This window comes from Schistocerca piceifrons, chromosome 3 (assembly GCF_021461385.2).
Source record: "Schistocerca piceifrons isolate TAMUIC-IGC-003096 chromosome 3, iqSchPice1.1, whole genome shotgun sequence".
In the NCBI taxonomy this organism is placed as follows: domain Eukaryota; kingdom Metazoa; phylum Arthropoda; class Insecta; order Orthoptera; family Acrididae; genus Schistocerca; species Schistocerca piceifrons.
Genome location: NC_060140.1, coordinates 840492916 through 840514889, shown reverse-complemented (window position 1 = coordinate 840514889; position 21974 = coordinate 840492916). Strand labels below are relative to the sequence as shown.

The 21974-nt window shown below is 41.5% G+C and overlaps 1 protein-coding gene across 1 annotated transcript in view; it reads right to left on the bottom strand.

The window, feature by feature from the left end:
- Positions 1 to 21974, bottom strand: part of LOC124789593 (proton-coupled amino acid transporter-like protein CG1139) — a 122916-nt gene that overhangs the window by 57471 nt on the left and 43471 nt on the right. Inside the window, exon 3 of the mRNA XM_047257004.1 lies at positions 18280 to 18366. Within this exon, the coding sequence (XP_047112960.1) occupies positions 18280 to 18366 (87 nt within the window). The remainder of the gene's footprint in view (positions 1 to 18279; positions 18367 to 21974) is intronic.

Sequence of the window (21974 nt, the reverse complement as noted above, 5' to 3'; positions counted from 1 at the left end):
TTTTATAGATTGTGTTGGCAATGCACGAGTACAGCTTGTTTGTAAGTTGTGACGAGTCCTGATAGTATAAAAAAATCTAAGAGAGGTTATAACTCAGGACGTCTGTGTTTCCCTTATTTCTGTCGGTATGAGGGTCTAGGGGTAGCGTCTTTGATTCATAATGAAAAACGTCTTCGGTCCCGGGTTCGATCCCCGCCACTGCCTAAATTTTGATAAATAATCAGCATTGGCGGCATAAGAAGTCAGCCTCATTCTGCCAACGGCCTTGTCAAAGAGGGCGGAGGAGCGGATAGAGGTTCAGGGCACTCTCTTGTCCTAGGGGTGGGAAATTGCCCCTAAAGGCGGAAGAATCAGCAATGATCAACGACATGAGGATGCAGAAGGCAATGGAAACCACTGCATTAAAGACACGAAACGTGTATCCACAGGACATGTGGCCTGTAATTGAAGAAGAGTCATGATGATCTCTCCATTGGCAAAAGATTCCTGAATAGTCCCCCATTCGGATCTCCGGGAAGGGACTGCCAAGGGGGAGGTTACCATGAGAAAAAGATTGAATAATCTACGAAAGGATAACGTTCTACGAGACGGGGCGTGGAATGTCAGAAGCTTGAACGTGGTAGGGAAACTAGAAAATCTGAAAAGGGAAATGCAAAGGCTCAATCTAGATATAGTAGGGGTCAGTGAAGTGAAGTGGAAGGAAGACAAGGATTTCTGGTCAGATGAGTATTGGGTAATACCAACAGCAGCAGAAAATGGTATAACAGGTGTAGGATTCGTTATGAATAGGAAGGTAGGGCAGAGGGTGTGTTACTGTGAACAGTTCAGTGACCGGGTTGTTCTAATCAGAATCGACAGCAGACCAACACCGACAACGATAGTTCAGGTATACATGCCGACGTCGCAAGCTGAAGATGATCAGATAGAGAAAGTGTATGAGGATATTGAAAGGGTAATGCAGTATGTAAAGGGGGACGAAAATCTAATAGTCATGGCCGACTGGAATGCAGGTGTAAGGGAAGGAGAAGAAGAAAAGGTTACAGGAGAATATGGGTTTGGGACAAGGAATGAAAGAGGAGAAAGACTAATTGAGTTCTGTAACAAGTTTCAGCTAGTAATAGCGAATACCCTGTTCAAGAATCACAAGAGGAGGAGGTATACTTGGAAAAGGCCGGGAGATACGGGAAGATTTCAATTAGATTACATCATGGTCAGACAGAGATTCCGAAATCAGATACTGGATTGTAAGGCGTACCCAGGAGCAGATATAGACTCAGATCACAATATAGTAGTGATGAAGAGTAGGCTGAAGTTCAAGACATTAGTCAGGAAGAATCAATACGCAAAGAAGTGGGATACGGAAGTACTAAGGAATGACGAGATACGTTTGAAGTTCTCTAACGCTATAGATGCAGCAATAAGGAATAGCGCAGTAGGCAATACAGTTGAAGAGGAATGGACATCTCTAAAAAGGGCCATCACAGAAGTTGGGAAGGAAAACATAGGTACAAAGAAGGTAGCTGCGAAGAAACCATGGGTAACAGAAGAAATACTTCAGTTGATTGATGAAAGGAGGAAGTACAAACATGTTCCGGGAAAATCAGGAATACAGAAATACAAGTCGCGGAGGAATGAAATACATAGGAAGTGCAGGGAAGCTAAGAAAAAATGGCTGCAGGAAAAATGTGAAGACATCGAAAAAGATATGATTGTCGGAAGGACAGACTCAGCATACAGGAAAGTCAAAACAACCTTTGGTGACATTAAAAGCAACGGTGGTAACATTAAGCGTGCAACGGGAATTCCACTGTTAAATGCAGAGGAGACAGCAGATAGGTGGAAAGAATACATTGAAAGCCTCTATGAGGGTGAAGATTTGTCTGATGTGATAGAAGAAGAAACAGGAGGCGATTTAGAAGAGATAGGGGATCCAGTATTACAATCGGAATTTAAAAGAGCTTTAGAGGACTTACGGTCAAATAAGGCAGAAGGGATATATAACATTACATCAGCATCTCTAAAATCATTGGGGGAAGTGGCAACAAAACGACTATTCACGTTGGTGTGTAGAATATATGAGTTTGGCGATATACCATCTGACTTTCGGAGAAGCATCATCCACACAATTCCGAAGACGGCAAGAGCTGACAAGTGCGAGAATTATCGCACAATCAGCTTAACAGCTCATGCATCGAAGCTGCTTACAAGAATAATATACAGAAGAATGGAAAAGAAAATTGAGAATGCGCTAGGTGACGATCAGTTTGGCTTTAGGAAAAGTAAAGGGACGAGAGAGGCAATTCTGACGTTACGGCTAATAATGGAAGCAAGGCTAAAGAAAAATCAAGACAATTTCATAGGATTTGTCGACCTGGAAAAAGCGTTCGACAATATAAAATGGTGCAAGCTGTTCGAGATTCTGAAAAAAGTAGGGGTAAGCTATAGGAAGAGACGGGTCATATACAATATGTACAACAACCAAGAGGGAATAATAAAAGTGGACGATCAAGAACGAAGTGCTCGTATTAAGAAGGGTGTAAGACAAGGCTGTAGCCTTTCGACCCTACTCTTCAATCTGTATATCGAGGAAGCAATGATGGAAATAAAAGAAAGGCTCAGGAGTGGAATTAAAATACAAGGTGAAAGGATATCAATGATACGATTCGCTGATGACATTGCTATCCTGAGTGAAAGTGAAGAAGAATTAAATGATCTACTGAACGGAATGGACAGTCTAATGAGTACACAGTATGGTTTGAGAGTAAATCGGAGAAATACGAAGGCAATGAGAAGTAGTAGAAATGAGAACAGCGAGAGACTTAACATCAGGATTGATGGTCACGAAGTCAATGAAGTTAAGGAATTCTTCTACCTAGGCAGTAAAATAACCAATGACGGACGGAGCAAGGAGGACATCAAAAGCAGACTCGCTATGGCAAAAAAGGCATTTCTGGCCAAGAGAAGTCTACTAATATCAAATACCGGCCTTAATTTGAGGAAGAAATTTCTGAGGATGTACGTCTGGAGTACAGCATTGTATGGTAGTGAAACATGGACTGTGGGATAACCGGAACAGAAGAGAATCGAAGCATTTGAGATGTGGTGCTATAGACGAATGTTGAAAATTAGGTGGACTGATAAGGTAAGGAATGAGGAGGTTCTACGCAGAATCGGAGAGGAAAGGAATATGTGGAAAACACTGATAAGGAGAAGGGACAGGATGATAGGACATCTGCTAAGACATGAGGGAATGACCTCCATGGTACTAGAGGGAGCTGTAGAGGGCAAAAACTGTAGAGGAAGACAGAGATTGGAATACGTCAAGCAAATAATTGAGGACGTAGGTTGCAAGTGCTACTCTGAGATGAAGAGGTTAGCACAGGAAAGGAATTCGTGGCGGGCTGCATCAAACCAGTCAGTAGACCGATGACCCAAAAAAAAAAAAAAAAAAAATGAGGGTGCTTGATTTATCTGGTTTCCGTTTTTTGCCCTTGAAAATGGACTAATGCTGTCCGGAAACATGTGGGGACGGGGCGTGAGTCGTGCTGGGTAGCCCAGATGGTAGAGCACTTGCCCGCGAAAGGCAAAGGTCCCGAGTTCGAGTCTCGGTCCGGCACATAGTTTTAATCTGCCAGGATGTTTCATATCAGCGCACACTTCGCTGCAGAGTAGCTCGATTACACAACCTCACAAACTCTGTGAGGTGTTCACAACGGGGGATTTGTCGCCTTAAAAGCATTCTTGACTTACACCAACTCACCATGTCCAATCTCAAAGCTAACAAACACTCACGACCGTTACAGCGTGTATTTAAAGCAAACCCAGTTTCGATCATCATAGTGGCACTGCTAGCACTACTCTTATGCGACTGACGGGAAATTCGGATCATAATCTTTCAGATGTAGAAGCACACCAACCACATTTCGTTTATGTCGCACAACTCCTTATTGGTGCTGCCATTTTTTTCCGTCACTGTATATCAGGATGTTTCACCGTTATAATTGTACCAACAGCAGAAACATACACGTTCCACGAAAAATCTATGTAGGGACAATGGAAAAATTTAGATTAATGTCTGAAGATGAGAAACAAACGTCTATTAATACGTTCGCTGAAACTCTTAGAATGATAGTGAAACTGATTATCTCGTGATCCACGTGTGGTTCTGTACCTAAGAGGAGATCACACCTACGATAGCACGCAGACCTCTTGCACTGACAATGAATTTCCCTTGGTAGGGGGAATGGCTTACCTCCCCGTCCCTTTAAGAGGACAACATAGCAGTTACTTGGATTAGAAATAGTGGTTTTTATTTTGGAAACCTTACATTAGTGGCTGCTAGAGCGGGATACTAGCCACATGACCATGCATACTGACGCACTGCAAGGCAATGGCAAAACGAAGACTCGGTGTGGATTACGAAGCATAATTTCGTTATTATTATTATTATAAACCAGAAAACGCACTGCCAGTTGTTTTTGTGAGTGAGATTTACGTCATATCTGGTCACTGGACGCTGCTGGAATGTTCGCATAAGAGACGCTAAGAAGCTCCTTGGCTCAAATCGTTTCATGGCTAAGTGGTTTGTATCCAGCGCTAATCATGTAGTCACGTTCGCAACGACGAGGTGAATGCTTAGCGTCATCTGCTAAGGGCTCTACGAATTTGAGTTCATCTTACTCATTAACATAATACGTACCAACAGCTGCGGAATGAGCACGACTGCGGGATGGGAAAACACGGGACATCGAAGGTAACAGCATTCTACTCGAAACCGAGTTTGAGCCTCCCGGTTATGATCTATCTCGTTTTAAGTAACGTTAGGCGTCAGACCATTCGTAAATTGAGTCCCATATGTTAATCTATACTTTTTATTTTATGAGAATATACTCGTATGTTCAAAGATCCTCACACGTTAGAACATAATTATGAGATGACAGGCACAAAAAGAGAACTGCGAAGTTCACTTTTTTCTGATAAAGCAGTAGTATGCTACAACATTGCACTATTTAAGTTATTTATGTTCTACGACAGCTTGCCCTTAGCACTGGAGTTACAGTAGCTACATGCAGGGTCAGGGTATTGACTTCAACACTCTAGCCGCCTTTCCCCTCCCCCTTTGCCTTCCCTCCCCCACCTCACTCCTCTTATCTCCGATCAATCACAGTAAATAAAAACTACAAGATGGTGGGTGAAATTTAAAACTGTGTCCCCCTCCCCCACACTGCTCCATTATACAACCTTTCAAATTATCCAATATGGAGAATTAGTTCAGTAATGGTTCATACCTCACTCCCTCCTCTTTTGAACCAGTCACACCGAAGTAGGTATTAAAAATGAAGCGGCCAGTCATAAATCTCTGTTGGTCCAACAGGGTCAGGGGACATCGGATGGTAAGTACTTTTCAATCCCAATAAACTTCACCAACAGCCGTATATTTTAAGCTATTTTATTTTATTTTATTCCGTATGCAACCCGTTTCGGCAATTCATTTCGTCATCTACAGGTCCCATCACTTTTATCCAAATAATCGAACTTACCGTATAGCGCCATAAAACCCCTGGGTATCGTGAATTCCAATCGTTATACAAACGCTTAATACGAAGACGTGACAAAAAGCTAGCGAACTAGCTCCGTTGTGCTTTATATTGCAACACACCCCTCACACTCCATTTTCCAGCCAGTCAGAGTGTAGTTTTACAATCATGCGTAAAAATGGTGCCAAGTTTCATTATTTCCGTGATATTTACATATAACTGGGTAAAGACACAGAGCATGATGCATTGGCTCCCAATGACATTGGTAAACTCCTTTGGAAGCCACATATCATTCGCTAAGGAATATTGAAATTAGTATACAACATACTATCTCCAAACTGTTAAAAAATCAACATTTGCTTATCCAATGTAACTAACGAATTAGTAATATATAGTTCTTGAAAATAACTTTTAACTTGAATACTGTTCCTCAAACCCTGAAAAATGCGAAATAAAATCAACTACTGATTTATACCCCAGCTGATTACTGTCACCAACTGGTGTTTGCACCGATGAAAACGTTAAAAGTTCGATCTATGTACATTATTAGTGTATGACACAGCAGAGGCTTGAATTAATTATTTTGTACATCTATGATGCTTGTCAACTTCCACAATATTCTTTCCAAGCCCGCAAAAATGCATTGTTGTTGTTGTTGTGGTCTTCAGTCCTGAGACTGGTTTGATGCAGCTCTCCATGCTACTCTATCTTGTGCAAGCTTCTTCATTTCCCAGTACCTACTGCAGCCTACATCCTTCTGAATCTGCTTAGTGTATTCATCTCTTGGTCTCCCTCTTCGATTTTTACCCTCCACGCTGCCCTCCAGTACTAAATTGGTGATTCCTTTATGCCTCAGAACATGTCCTACCAAGCGATCCCTTCTTCTTGTCAAGTTGTGCCACAAACTCCTCTTCTCCCCAATTCTATTCAATACCTCCTCATTAGTTATGTGATCTACCCACCTAATCTTCAGCATTCTTCGGTAGCACGACATTTCGAAAGATTCTATTCTCTTCTCGTCTAAACTATTTATCGTCCATGTTTCACTTCCATACATGGCCACACTCCATACAAATACTTTCAGAAACGACTTCCTTACACTTAAATCAATACGCAATGTTAACAAATTTCTCTTCTTCGGATGCGCTTTCCTTGCCATTGCCAGTCTACATTTTATATCCTCTCTACGTCGACCATCATCAGTTAATTTGCCCCCCAAATAGCAAAAGTCCTTTACTACTTTAAATGTCTCATTTCCTAATCTAATTCCCTCAGCATCACCCAACTTAATTCGACTACATTCCATTATCCTCGTTTTGCATTTGTTGATGTTCATCTTATACCCTCCTTTCAAGACACTGTCCTTTCCGTTCAACTGCTCTTCCAAGTCCTCTGCTGTCTCTGACAGAATTACAATGTCATCGGCGAACCTCAAAGTTTTTATTTCTTATTTATAAACCTGTATTCACCTGACCAAATGCATTAACAGTGCAAAAAAGTGCAATGTTTACATCAAATCTGTGCCAAAGATATGGTAGCGAACTCTAAAGTAAGTACCCCAATCTTATTTTCATGCCTAAATGCATGTGACCCGATAAACGAGAAGGTAATCTTCATTATGGAATATGAGAATGAATATAAAAATATTCTCCATAAATAGATAAAAGCAACGTTTTCTTATGCAATTTTAAATGAGAACAACTATAAAACATGCCAAGTGATCAAAAAGTCAGTATAAATTTTAAAACTGAATAAATCACGGAATAATGTAGATAGAGAGGTACAAATTGACACACATGCTTGGAATGATATGGGGTTTTATTAGAACCGAAAAAATATAAAACTTCAAAAAATGTCCGACAGATGGCGCTTCATCTGATCAGAATACCAATAATTAGCATAAAAAAGTAAGACAAAGCAAAGATGATGTTCTTTACAGAAAATGCTCAATATGTCCTCCATCATTCCTCAACAATAGCTGTAGTCGACGAATAATGTTGTGAACAGCACTGTAAAGCATGTCCGGAGTTATGGTGAGGCATTGGCGTCGGATGCTGTCTTTCAGCATCCCTAGCCCTCCGACAGTCGCGCATGTATCTGTGAGACACACGACCTACTTTTTCTCTAATATTACCGCAATGAACAGTGGTAACGGTTTTCTGGCCCACATCCCGTGTCATACTTTTCTTATTGCTTCACAGGAATTTCAGTCTTATCCCGATACTGACAAGGTCATAAATGAGTCAGGTGTGGGAACGTGTACTGCCTGTATCTCTCAGATACAGCGCGCCTACTCGGGTAACGCTTTGTCGCCGCTAATGACTGCAGCTGTTGCATTGTCTGCAGCGTACGCAAGTCGGCAGTTGCGTTGTTGTCTTCTAAATGAAGCAACGTTTCGTTGTAGCTACGTGTATTCTCTTTCAAAATGAGTAAACGATATGATCTAGAAAATCCTAAGGACCTGGAAGAAGTACATCGCCTTCTTCTCGACGACGAAGTATCCGTTGAAGATGAAGATGATCTTGCAGAAACTGACTCAGAAACCGAAGATATACTCGAAACACGATCTGTAGACTCAGACACAGATCATGAATTTGGTGAAGAGGAAAATAATGAAGCGCAGGAAACTGATGAACATTACTATTTTGGTGAGTAGAAAAGACAATAAATATGCTTTCAGATGTAATAATAACAATATCTAATAATGGTGTAATGTACTTAATTTTTTATTTTAGGTAAGGATGGAACTAAATGGAGGAAAGTGCCTTGGAAAGCAACACAGACACGGCCTCATAATATACTAACCAAACTGCCTGGGGTAGTTGGAGACGCAAAGAAAATGGTAACTGAAATTGACTGCTGGAGCCTATTCATCAGTAATGATATCCTAGATCTAATTGTGTTCAACACTAACAGGCGTATAGCTGATCTAAAAGGAAACTTTGCTCGCGAGAGTGACTGCAAGGACACAGACGCAATCGAAATAAAAGACTTTCTTGGCTTGTTATACCTTGCTGGTGTGTTCCGTGGTGGGCGACAGAATGTTCACGACTTCTGGACAGCAGATGACCGTGGTCTGAATATTTTTAGAATGACCATGCCCGAAAAACTTTTCCTGTTCCTAATAAGATGTGTTCGTTTTGATGATGGAGCCACAAGACAAGAACGGCGCAAGACAGATAAATTAGCAGCCGTGAGGGAAATGTTTACCATGTGTTTGAATAACTGCAAGACTCATTACTCCCTCGGTCAGAATGTCACAGTTGATGAGCAGCTACCAGCATTTCGAGGCCGGTGTGGATTTCGCCAGTTCGTACCATCCAAACCATCTAAATATGGCATCAAAATTTTCTTCCTATGTGATGCCAAGCTTTATTATACTTACAACATGGAAATATATTGTGGATTACAACCAGAAGGACCCTTTCAGAATAACAACTCCGCCAAAGAAGTAGTTCTGAGACTTGCCGAACCAATATATGGGACGGGTAGAAACATTACAGCAGATAACTGGTTCACTAGTTTGGAGTTAGTAAGAGAACTGCATAAAAGAAGACTGTCGTTTGTAGGCACAATTAGGAAAAACAAGAAGGAACTGCCATCGAATTCCGTAGCACCAAAATGTAGACAGCAATATGATAGCGTATTTGGCTACAGCAAGAATGAAACCCTTGTGTCGTATGTCCCGAAAAAAGGGAATACTGTAGTCCTCCTTTCGAGTATGCATGTATCGTCAAGTGAGGTTTCGGAAGGTTTAGAGAAAAAACCAGCAATTATTCTACACCATAATGACACCAAATCTGGAGTTGATGTAGTTGACAAACTCTGTGCAACCTTACAATGTAGCTAGGTCAACAAGAAGATGGCCTATGGTGATTTTTTTCCACCTGTTGAACATTGCAGGCATCAACTCAAGAGTAATTTTCTTGGGCAACAAGAATAAATACTCAGATCGGCGCGAGTACCTCGAAACTTTGGCTCTGACTCTACTGCAAGATCATCTCAAAAGAAGAGCTCTTATTATGACTCTACCTGATGATATAAAGTCAATGCTACTAAAGTACAAACCTAAAGGAAAAGAGGAAGAAAACGCTGAAAAATCCTTGGAATCAGAAAACAAGAAAAGAAAAAGGTGCCAGTCATGCTGCAGGGAGACAAAAAAGACTTGTCTCAGCAAGTATACATGTGAAAAATGCGGTACACATCTTTGTTTGCAAAAGCACGCAAAAACAATTTGTGAACAATGTCTTTCTGTAGAGGGCAATCAGCAAAAAGAGACATGCTTTGATTAGTTCAATAATTTATTTGTATCTATAATAAAATCAATTTTTAAAAGAATTTCATGTACTTCTCCATTACAAAATGTCAAATACTTCTGTTAATTTTAAAGTGTAATGAGCCTGATGTTCGCTTCTGTATTTGTAAAATCTGTAACAATAAAGGTAAATGCAATTTAAAACAAAAACAAAAGAAAAGGAACCTCTAAACAAACAAAAAACCACAAAAATCGTCGCATGTATCCAATGGGCGTCATGAAAGTTGACACGCCTGCTGGAGGGCTAGAGATGTCGGTCTATCACGATACACTTGCGACTTCAGGTAACCCCAAAGCCAATAATCGCACGGACTGAGGTCTGGGGACCTGGGAGGCCAAGCATGACGAAAGTGGCGGCTGAGCACACGATCTTCACCAAACGACGCTCGCAAGAGATCTTTCACACGTCTAGCAATACGGGGCGGTTCTAATAAAATCCCATGTCATTCCAAGCATGTGTGTCAATTTTTACTTCTCTGTCTACATTATTCCGTGGTTTATTAAGTTTTCAAATTTATACTGACTTTTTGATCACCCGGTATTTTAAAAGAATCAAATGTGGATTCTTGTTGAAACATAGTAAATTAACTAAACAAACACCGTTTTAGCCTTGTTTCACAATTATTATTAATGTTACTGCACAACGCGAAACATAGGTTGTGCCATAACATTAATAATAAATTGTGAAACAAGGCTAGAAACCATGTTTGCTTAGTTAATAAAACATATTCCCCAAAATAGTTCGAAACAAACATTTGATTACGCAATTTACTTATGGAATTAGTAATATGTATTTGTCAAAGAAGAGTTTTACTTAAAATATTCTTCTGTAAAACTTCAAAAATGAGAAATAAAATCATTTACTGCTTTAAGCTCCTGTTTCTTGTCTTGGCCAATGGATGGCCCCATTTAAAATTCTATCTGGATTCCACACTTGTTTTAACACGTAACAAATATTCATATTAACTATATTTCACATGTTTGTCGCTTGTCAAATGTCATAGTATTCTAAAATGCCCACAAAAATACCTCAGCACTGCAAGAAAATATAGTGTTTATGTTAGAACACTATCTAAATATGTAAACTGTATCAATCTGGCGATGTGTACTGCCATCATCTCACTTTTTCATCACCAATTTAGGGCAAAGGCATAGATTATGAATCACTATAAAAATACAATCATTGTCAGTTATTACGAGGGGCTGAACAAACAGCTGCAGTCGGATCTACAGCTCTCTAAAAACCTGCAATCCTCTACACGAACATTTAATAAAAGTACCACCACACGAAGCGATTTTAGGACGGAAGACGGTGTTTCATTACTATATATCAATTAAAATGCAGAACGATATGCTTCATTTATACATACACATGATAGGACCAATGTCTGTGACAAATATGTGAAATCTGCAAAGACGATGACATCTCCATATTTCGAAACTAAAATTTTTTGATAAAATTATTTCTCGTTAATTGTATTACATGTAGCACTACACACACTTTGGATGCACAATGAAGCTTCAAATTAAATACTCCATCATCTAAATTTTCTGTTTTAATAATTAAAATGCACATAGCTTTGCATATTGCCATTACTGATACAATCCCTTAGGTTAAGCAGCACTCGTTTACGACAGAAGCTCAGTAGGCATACCACACTTGTAAGCTCTACGGATCTTTACATTAAATAACTCCAGTTCTAAATTGTCTGTAGAGCTTATTAAAATACACGCAACTTGCGTGCTTTTTTAGTGTACAAGACTGCTACGAACGTTCGAGTAAAATAATATTGTATTTCACGTAAGATTTCGAACACTTTTGAAGCACAATGGCCCTTCAAGTTAAATATTTCGGCATATAGCTTGTCTGTATTCCCTATTAAAAAACTGCAGATTACTTATTGTCACTACTTAAACAATTTAGAGGTTAGCAGACGATGGTAGTTTCGTCTACAGACAAAACAGTTGGTCACATATGAGACTATAGCAGATCTAACTTGCAGCTTAAACTGCATCAGTATTACTCTCACAGCTATAACTCGCTAAAAGTTCGACATGCTCTGCAAGCATATTAAATATTTCTGCATTTAAATTGTCTGTGTAATTTACATGTGAACCCTACATTGCTTTGGAATTCTTAAACATGTATGGCGATTGGATATACATCCCAAACTCCTTCCCCTCCTCTCTCTATCTGTCTTCTCTTCTTCTTCCCCCCTCTCTCTCTGTCCACCTTCTCCTTCTCCCTCCCTTCTCTCTGTACATCATCACCTCTCTTTGTCTCTCTGCTACTCCCCCTATCTACACTCATTTCCCTCCTCTCTTTCCTCTTATCCCTCTCCCAGACCTTGAGCCTTCTTTATTGTTATTGCAAATAATAGCTTCATTGGGAAATGAAGTGTTTAAAATAAAGGACAAACTGGTTGACATCATTGACATGCAGGGTATGAGATAGACGTCAACATCTGCGGGATCAGTAAAGATAGTACCTACAATAACACTATCTCGCATAGTTTTAATTTGCAAATGAGTAGGATCACAAAGTTGCGATTGACTCACATTCTGTAGTAGTAGTAGTAATAGGCCTACTCTAATGACAATAAGCTACAGAGACACCCGTTTTCTGTAAAACCAATGGTAAGGAAGATAATAAAACAGCATATTGTTGTGGACACCATTTTTGTTTTAAATCGTTTGCAAGGAGTACATATAGCTTGTGTCCATCCAAATGACCATTGCAGTATCGTGTAGAAATTTGAAGTGAATCAGTCAAGAAATTTTCGTGATTTCTGGTAACAACGTTTTTCTTTTATACATTGCTGTCCAAAAATTAAAACAACAAGCTGTTATTTCCCAGTCCTGTGTCTCATTCGCGATATAATCATTTAAATTGTCAACAGATGTCTGTACGACCATGTTCTGCATGGAAGATGGCATTCCGGTCAACGAACAACTAGGCCAACGATGACATCAGGTCATCTATCAAACGGGGTAGTGTTTTCCGGGTAGTTACACATCCACAATCGCTGTGTACACGGTCACAGACAGTACAATATGGCACAGAGAAGACGCCTCCCAGATTATTTGCGGTGGAGGATCGTAAGAAGAATGAAACCAGGACAGTCACAACCTAATTGGCTCCCTGGCTTCATATTCATCATTTTGTGGGGATTTCTCGGGTGTGGCGACAGTTAATAGAGACAGATATTGTATCCCGAAGACCGGGGCAGGGCCAGTCACGTGTAACATAGTAAAAATGGCTGTAAAGGCAAGACGGTCCACCTTAGTGTTGCACAGCTACCGGCATCTAATCTTGTAGCATTCACTGGACGCATTGTATCGTGGCAAACGGTGCGCGGAAGGCTTCGGCAGAGTGGCCTTTACTGTCGGAGATCTGCTGTTGTGTGCCTCCGACGCACCTTCACAGAAGGAAACGTCTAAAGTAGAGTTCTCAACATGCAACCTGGACGGTCGGACGGTGGGCCAATGTTGTTTTCACACAAGAATCACGATTTTGGCCGCAGTGTCGTATTCGAGGAGTTGCATCTAGAGGGAACGTGGTACACGATTTCGGGATCCAAACATTGTGGAAAGAGGCAAATATAGAGAAGGATTCCTAACGGTGTGGGCAGGGATTATGTTCACCACTCGAACACCTCTTCTTGAAACTGTACAGGTGAATCGGCAAGACTTAACTGCTCTCAGTTATCGTGCCGAGATCGTGGGATCTCATGTGCGGTTGTTGCGAGGTGCTGTGGATCTAGACTTTGTATTGACGGACGATAATGCTAGACCTCATCGACCACAGATGGTTGATGTTTTCTTGGAGACGAATGACGTTGTACGCATGGCGTGGCCTCCTCTCTCTCCCCATTTGAATCTCACAGAGCAGGGAGACGGGTTGCATCACGCCAGGGTCCAGCAACTACTCTCCAAGACTTGTGATCAGCTCTGCAGGAATAATGAGCGTTAGTTCCTCAACATGAGGCTGCTGACATCATTCACAGCATGCCCCGTCGTTGTCAGACCTGTATTGCTGCCTTAGGTGGTCACACCCCATACTAAGTACATTAACCAGTTCTCGGAATATGTGTGCAAATCCCTTGGAAAAAGCTAGGAACATTCTTGTCCACGGTCATGCATGTTGCAGTTTGTTTATTTTATGTATCCTCTACATTGTTTTTATTTTACTATTGCGTCTCAACAACGTTTTGTGACAAAATAATTGCACCTTGCAAAATTTCGGGTTATTGCTATTATTTTGGACACTACTGTATGTCACATATATACTTAAATATGTGTGAATATACTAAATCAGTTTGTAGCCTATATTTGTCTGAATTCTCATGAACCCTTTAGTGCCTGAATAAATTTCTAGCTCAAAGATAAAAATAAAGCATCGTTGTGCCTTAGAGGCACCCAAAGTACGGAAGAGAATGCAGCACTTTTCAGAAGCGTCGGTAGCGTAATAAAGAAACAGCATCTACCGGTATTGTAATTCAAAAACAGTTAACCTTCTGGTTACGAGGACAGCATTGGTACGATGCAAATTCGCAACCCTCGGCATTATGAGGTTAGAATATCGTGTACAAATTTGAAGTAAATCGGTTATGAACTTTCCCCATTAATTTAATCAACGCCCATTCGTAGCCAGTGTTTGTAATTCATAGTGGATGTTGGCTCAAAAATGGTGTCTGCTCCTTTTCACATGTCCTAGAAAACAGACATTACATATAGAATTTTATTTCATTATTTCCCGTAATTATTGACCGAACTTAAGAATTTAAAATGCTATCACACTGTAATCTACTGGTTACGACGTACAGTCTTATGTCAAACGCAAACAACCAGACATTATTCACTCAGTAGCACATATTGACGTTCAACGAACTATACACGTGCTTTCAAACCTTTACGAAACTTTTCCTCTGACTCCGCTGTCCCTCCCCCTCCAAGAAAGTGATGGAAGGAAAAAAAAGTTTGTCACTAACTACATTTTCACCATTGATGCAGTGAAGCTTCAGCATCAGGTATGGCTTTTTAATTCATTGCTTCTTAAGCACCGACTCGATTCACAACACAGCTCGCAGACAGTATCCACAGCTGCCAAAGAGTGTATTTCCGTATTATATTATTGCACGACACACAGTGCAGGAAATATAACGTCATAAACATTTACGTAAGAGGTGTGAAAAACTTTTGCTTAAAGTGGCGCGCAGTAAAACCTCAATATCACGCATGACGTTTTAATTAATTACTTATTTACCACAATCACTATTCGCAACACATTTTGCAGACAGTATGTACGTGTATCACTGAATGTACTTGCATTATTACACTGATGAGCCATAACATTATAACCACCTGCTTAATAGCTTGATTGTCCGTCTTTGGAACGAAATACATCACTGACTCTGAGTGTCAGGGATCCGACAGTTTGTTGGTAGGTTCATGGAGGTATGTGGCATTAGATATCTTCGCACGGATCGTGTAATCCGCGTAAATAACGCGCCGTTGATTTGCGTATGCGGTGATGGCGCACGATAGTAACACAGATGGGTTTCGTAGGATTTAAGTCAGGCGAATTTCATCACCGAGACACCAACGTGAGTTCACTATAATGCTCCTCTAGCCACTGTAGCATGATCTGGCTCCAACACACGAACAAATGTACTGCTGAAACATGACAACACTAGCGTGGAGCAAGAATGAAGGGATGCAGATGATTCGCAGCTGTCAGCGTGTTCTCGATTACTACCACAGGTCCCGTGGAAGGGCAGTAGAATGTCTCCCATAGCATAATGCTCGTCCCACCAGCCTGCGCCAGTGGCGCGCTGAGCGTTCCGAGCCGCCGTTCAGGCAGATGACGGCGTTTGTGGAGACGACCATCGACCTAGCGCAGCAGAAATGTGGTTCATCCGAAGAGCTGACACGTTTCCATTGATTGACGGTCAAAACCCCCGTGGTCCCGTCCCCACTGCAGTCGTAATTGACGATGCTGTTGGGTCAACGTGTGGACACGTAGGGGTGGTCTGCTGCAGAGTTCCGTGTTCAACAATGTACGATGAACGATGTGTTCCGAAACACTTGTATGTACACCAGCATTGTTCTCTTTCGACAGAGATGCTACAGATCACCATCTACCCTACTTTACAGAGCAGACGAGCCTCCGAATGCTACGTACTGCGAAGAGTCGTGGACATACACACAATCTACGCGGATGACACAGCCATCCTTGCGCAAGATTGGAAACCATCAAACAATACGTCACGCTTGCAGACTGCACTCAGAGTGGCTGAGCCTTGGTTGGAGAAATGGCGTGTTAGAGTAAACGTCGACAAGTGCGAAGCCGTTCTGTTCACTAGGAGACCGAAGTAACTGCGCAAACACCGCTACTGCAGACCAATAACTCTACACGCACGTCGAATACGTTTCCGCGAGAAAGTCAAATACCTCGGTGTCTGGATGGACAGGAAATTACTTTGGGAGGACCACATACAACACATGACCAACCGAGCTAGCGCGAGGCTCAAACAGCTCTATCCTATGCTCAACAGGCGTAGCACACTGAACAGAAGGGTGTCGAGGTCTATGTACATGACACTTATCCGACCGCTGATGATGTACACAGCTCCTGTCTGGCGATACGCTGCGCCTACACGCCTGCGCCGTCTGCAGCTCAAACAAAACAAAGTACTCAAAATCATAAGCAATGCTCCATGATACACACGCATCGCGGACCTTTACTGGGAATACCGACTTGAGGCTCTCACTGAGATAATCCACCCCCAACTCACCACAAGACTATACAGAAACTCCAGACATTCGCAGATCCCGTTTATTCTGAATCTGGGGAACTACGACCACAATCATAGATGGAAACATAAAAGTCCAAAAGACATACTTGTAAGGACCTAACATCTATGGTCAAGCACACGCAAACACAACGGTACAGGTGAGCCCCTGTTAATCAGACGCCATTACTGGATATCCAGCTGGAATACACTGCCGAATAACTGGCACCACGCAGGGAAGCCGTACCGTACACTGCATGCAAACAAGCTCCACACATCCCCCACACAGTGAGATGATCTATGGCCGATCTCCCACTACTATAACGATCTTGATTGTTCCAATAATGTAGCAGCTGCAGCAACTGGAACACATCCCCATCGCTTGTCACGGTAATGATGCATGATACCTATAATAACAAATCCAATCTTGCATGAGCTATCGCAGCTAGTAAGCCACTACTGCTCTTACTACCCATCCCACTGTCGCAGAGGTTTTTTTCCCACGGCACGAGCCATGGCACTTTTTTCCCCCTGCTCTTTAAATCGCTACCCACAGTCCCGTTTCGTCCACTATCTATCACCTGATGGACCGTGTTAATGCGTAGTCTTACCCAGACGCACGGACAACATCACAGCCCAGCATCCTGTGATCCACTTACTAGATAACTAACATGTTTACGGAGGTGACAGTAGAACTTTTGGTTTGGTCACCACTTTGGTGCGGGCGTGGAGGGGCCCCATCTCTTTAAAACCCAACCATTCAGCTCCTAGTGGTAGTTTCACTGTCCTTCCACCTTTTTCAGTAGATCCTCACGACATTAGCACGTGAACGTTCGACCAGCTTCGCCGTTTCGAGATACTCGTTTACAGGCTTTGCGTAATAATAACATGCCTATTGTCAGGGCCCTTATCTCAATGGACTTCCCATTTGCAGCCCTTATCTTCGTTAGAGTGACCTCCCGTCCGTCTGTTCCGCTTACATACTTCTGTTACCGTGTCACGTGCTCACAATTCCACCAGGCGGCATCCAACGACGTGATGCGCATTGGTCATAATAGTTTTCGCTGGTTAGCGTCATAAAGATTGACAAAGACGAATAACTACCTTTTTCTTAAAATGGGGCGCAAATCACCCAGACAACATTCGCCCAGTGTTTCATAGAGGGAGCACGTAACGACTTCCAACAAACTTTAAATATAATGTCAAATCTTTCCTCAACTTTTTCTCGTTGACATGACTCAAGTATTAACACATTTACTCATTTATAAGTCAATCAGACGTTAGAAGCTGTTTTATACATTAGGGTTCAATTCTTTAAAGAATCGGGCGTTCACTACTTCATGTCTGGTTCGAATCGTCTTGGATTTTCACTATTAGTTAAGATTCAGCAATCAAATAATTACATTCAGATACAGAAGAAAATATAAATTATCCTTCAACTCCTGACTGTTATGCACAAAATTTATATACGTTATAGCAGAATTCTCGCCAAAGTTCCATCCTGCTGCCGGTGTCAGAATGATGTTGAAAAGCTCATATTTATATAAAACAACGCATTAACAAGTGTCGTTGTACTGTAACTGTAAATCCTACTGGTTAACCGAAAACCACACAGCTCTGGCTGAGTACTTACGACACGGGCCTCTCAACTTGGCGATGAGCGAATGGATCGTATTCTTCATCTCTCTTCTCCTTTTCCAATTTTTCCGTCACTGGAAACCTGAAACACAAGGTAACAATTCCATCAGCTTACCGACGTCAATGTCCCACAGAAGAAAGCATGCTTTGCGAGATCATAACTGGTCCTTACAAGCAGCATTGTTCCCTACACTCTCCGCGAATCATGGCTTTCTCATATTTCAACGTAATGCTTGACACATCGATAATCGTATGACCCTTTTCTGTAATCAATCGTATGACAGACTTAATGTTTCCCACTACTGTTTCCTCTACCAATTGCCTCTTCCCCTCAGAGCTGCATTTACGCCCTACATCTTCAGTTCTTTGTAGGAGATATCAAAAATGGTTCAAATGGCTCTAAGCACTATGGGACTTAACATCTGAGATAATCAGTCCCCTAGACTTATAACTACTTAAATCTAACTAAGCTAAGGACATCACACACATCCATGCCCGAGGCAGGATTCGAACCTGCGACCGTAGCAGCAGCGCGGTTCCGGACTGAAGCGCCTAGAACCGCTCGGAGGAGATGCCCCATCAAAGTTATCCCCTACTGTTGTTTCCTTCATTTGTTCCTCTGCTACCGTCAGAGTCTGCGAAGAATGTCTTAATTCATTTTATTTGTAATCTTAAGTTTCATCATCATTCTATAAAACCGTATCTCAAACGCCTTGATTCTTTTCTTTTCGTGTTTTTCGACGTTGTATAAAATACCATGCTCCAGATGCACTTTGTCAGAAATACTGTTTCGTTAACTGAGTGTTTACTTTAATCCTCTAATGTATTTACTGAAACATATCAATGTTTCAGGATTTTAGGTGATTTTGAATATCTCCGAAACTATTTCAGGACAGAAACTCGTACAGCGGTTAAGTATTGTTATTTCTAAAGGTTATATAAAATTTTGTAGCGATCAGTATTAGGCAAATGACTGCAAATATAGAGGCTGGTGTGTGATTTAAAGGAACCTGCAAAGCATACACGCTCGTGACTGGACATGCAATGTGCGAGTACAAAGACGGCAATTTTACAGCGTGGGAACACATCTATAACTCCGTGAGACACTAAGATGAATATTACAGTTTCGCAATCGTCAATATATAGCATTACGCCACACAAAGAATGGTCGATGGTACACGTGTGGTCCAGTTTATCGTGAACAGTGAATGTCATGAGCGGAAGAATACAGTTCCTCCAGACGCGAGCGTCGCATTTTCACGGATGTTTTTCTATGTGAGTAACGTGCTTAATGCACCAAGTTACCAAGTTTAGCGTTGCTATGTGGATAAAAATAAAGCGGATGGGAGAGAAACAATATCCCAATTGCATTTCCTACAAAAAAGAACTTTCTGAGTACTAGTACATTCTAAATTAGTTCAGACTCAAGTAAGGCGATAGTGGGCAGTGGATAGTGGATAGTAACTTGTAGCAGAAAGTGGGATACCGGACAATATGTAAACGAAGTTCATATTGATGTCTTCTGTAAAGAACAGTTGGAATCCCCGAAGACCATGTATTCCCGGAACTTTCCTCATGTACTCCCGGTTAGCGTATTCTGAACGCATGCAAGGAGCATTTTGTACATGATGCGTTCATTTCAAGTCGGACACTGTTGTCAAAGGCGTATATCAACATTTGAGTCCTTTAGTGAAACAGCCATACACTAACTGGAAGAAAGCTCTAGAAGCAAAGACAACGTAACTGCCTAAGTGTGTCGAAACCGCTGATACTTTTTTGAAAATAGCTTAAGGAGAGGAAAAATTTGCTGTGCATCAGGTGAAAGTGGAAAGGGACATCAAGATTCCAACCAAAGTTTTTCTGACGACTGTGAAAACTGTGATGCTGTTTTGTCGGAAGAACTGGCTCTTCGCTGCAAACATGTGTATGGAAACTTAACTTCACTTGACGGAGAGTTGAATGATGGCAAATGTCGATCTCTCCTCAGACTACAAATTGAACCTGGTGATCTATTTTTGCAAAGGCGTCTTCAGAATGGTCCTAAAAACGTATAGTACATCAGCGCTGGTACTAAAAACCAGGTAATACGTGGCGATCTAAGAGACCAAACTGTCCGCAGAGTGAACAGTTGTTCGCCGTTCTTGCTGACGAAATTTCGGACACTGCAAGAACCGAGCAAGTATTTTTGTGTGCTTATTATGGAGATTTAGAATTAATATGGTTCGTGTAAACTGCTACAGACTTAATAGCGCATGGCTGTCGAACTTGATATTACCTAATTTGAGAGTAGGTGGTTTTAACTGTGAGTACATGGTTGATCAGTGGTACAACGGAGCTCCAGCAATGACCGGTTATTTAAAAAACGCGCAAGCTTAGGAAAGAACAGCCAGTGATTGTTTATATATGTTATAGTGGAACTAAAGCGTCAGGTAAGGTGTACTATCGCTGTTTATGGTGCACCCTCACTGACCACTCTAGTGGAAGTGGATTATTGATTGCAGGTTTGCCAAACGATATACAATAACTAGGGAATGAGCACTATGGACTGTAAAGGTATATTCTCGCTGCCAACAGGTAATGAATGTGAACCATGTTTGAAACAATAAAACATATTTCGAAAGTTGTATTTTATGAGTTGCTGTTTGAAAATATAGTCATTCTATACAAAATTCATGTATTGTAACAAGAACGTGCATGATGGCATTTAGAGTTGCGCAATACATTTTTCTTTTCACAAAAACATCCCAGTCTGACATTTATGCTGAAGAATCCCTGGCTGATTCCTGTCGGCGGAGACATTGCAAATACCCTCATAGGAATAGTTTCCTCTGCTGGAACTCCATCCTCTGAGAATATTCTGAGAGGGCAAAAACTGAATTGGAACCTGTAACCAAATGTCGTCGCAGTCGAAGTCCTGTATCGTATCATTTCTTCCGAAATATTTGAAAATAATTTATTACTTAGCGTAAAGCCGACTAAGTACACCATCTCTTGTCCCGATTTGATAGAAACCGTCAGCCGTTGCCTCGAGGACAACATCCAAGATCGCACTTGCGTCTCGTCTTCCTCGATTGAAGTCGGGAACTGCGGCTCTCAGTGAACATACATTTTACACGGGGGGAAAACGAGATTGTCTTTTTAATAGCACCCGTTGACTGGTCTAAATCAGGCAGCCGGTATTCACTATTGTTTGGGAACTCATTCTTTCTATCTGTTCCTATTGGTATGTTACCTTCCTCCATTGGAGATTTACTGTCATCATTATCCTGCAACGTTTCAGTCCATTTCTCACTGCTAACGCTCACTTGCCTAATTATACACTGAAGAGATAAAGAAACTGGTACACCTGCCTAATATCGTATAGGGTCCCCGCGAGCACGCAGAAGTGTCACAACACGACGTGACATGTACTCGGCTAATGTCTGAAGTAGTGCTGGAGGGAAATGACACCATGAGTCCTGCAGGGCTTCCAATAAATCAGTAAGAGTACCAGAGGGTGAAGATCTCTTCTAAACACCGTGTTGCAAGATATCCCAGATAACCTCAATAATGTTCATGTCTGGGGAGTTTGGTGACCAACGATAGCTTTTAAACTCAGAAAAGTGTTCCTGGAGCCACACTGTAGCAATCCTGGACGTGTGGGGTGTCGCATTGCCCTGCTGAAATTGCTCAAGTCCATCGGAATGCACA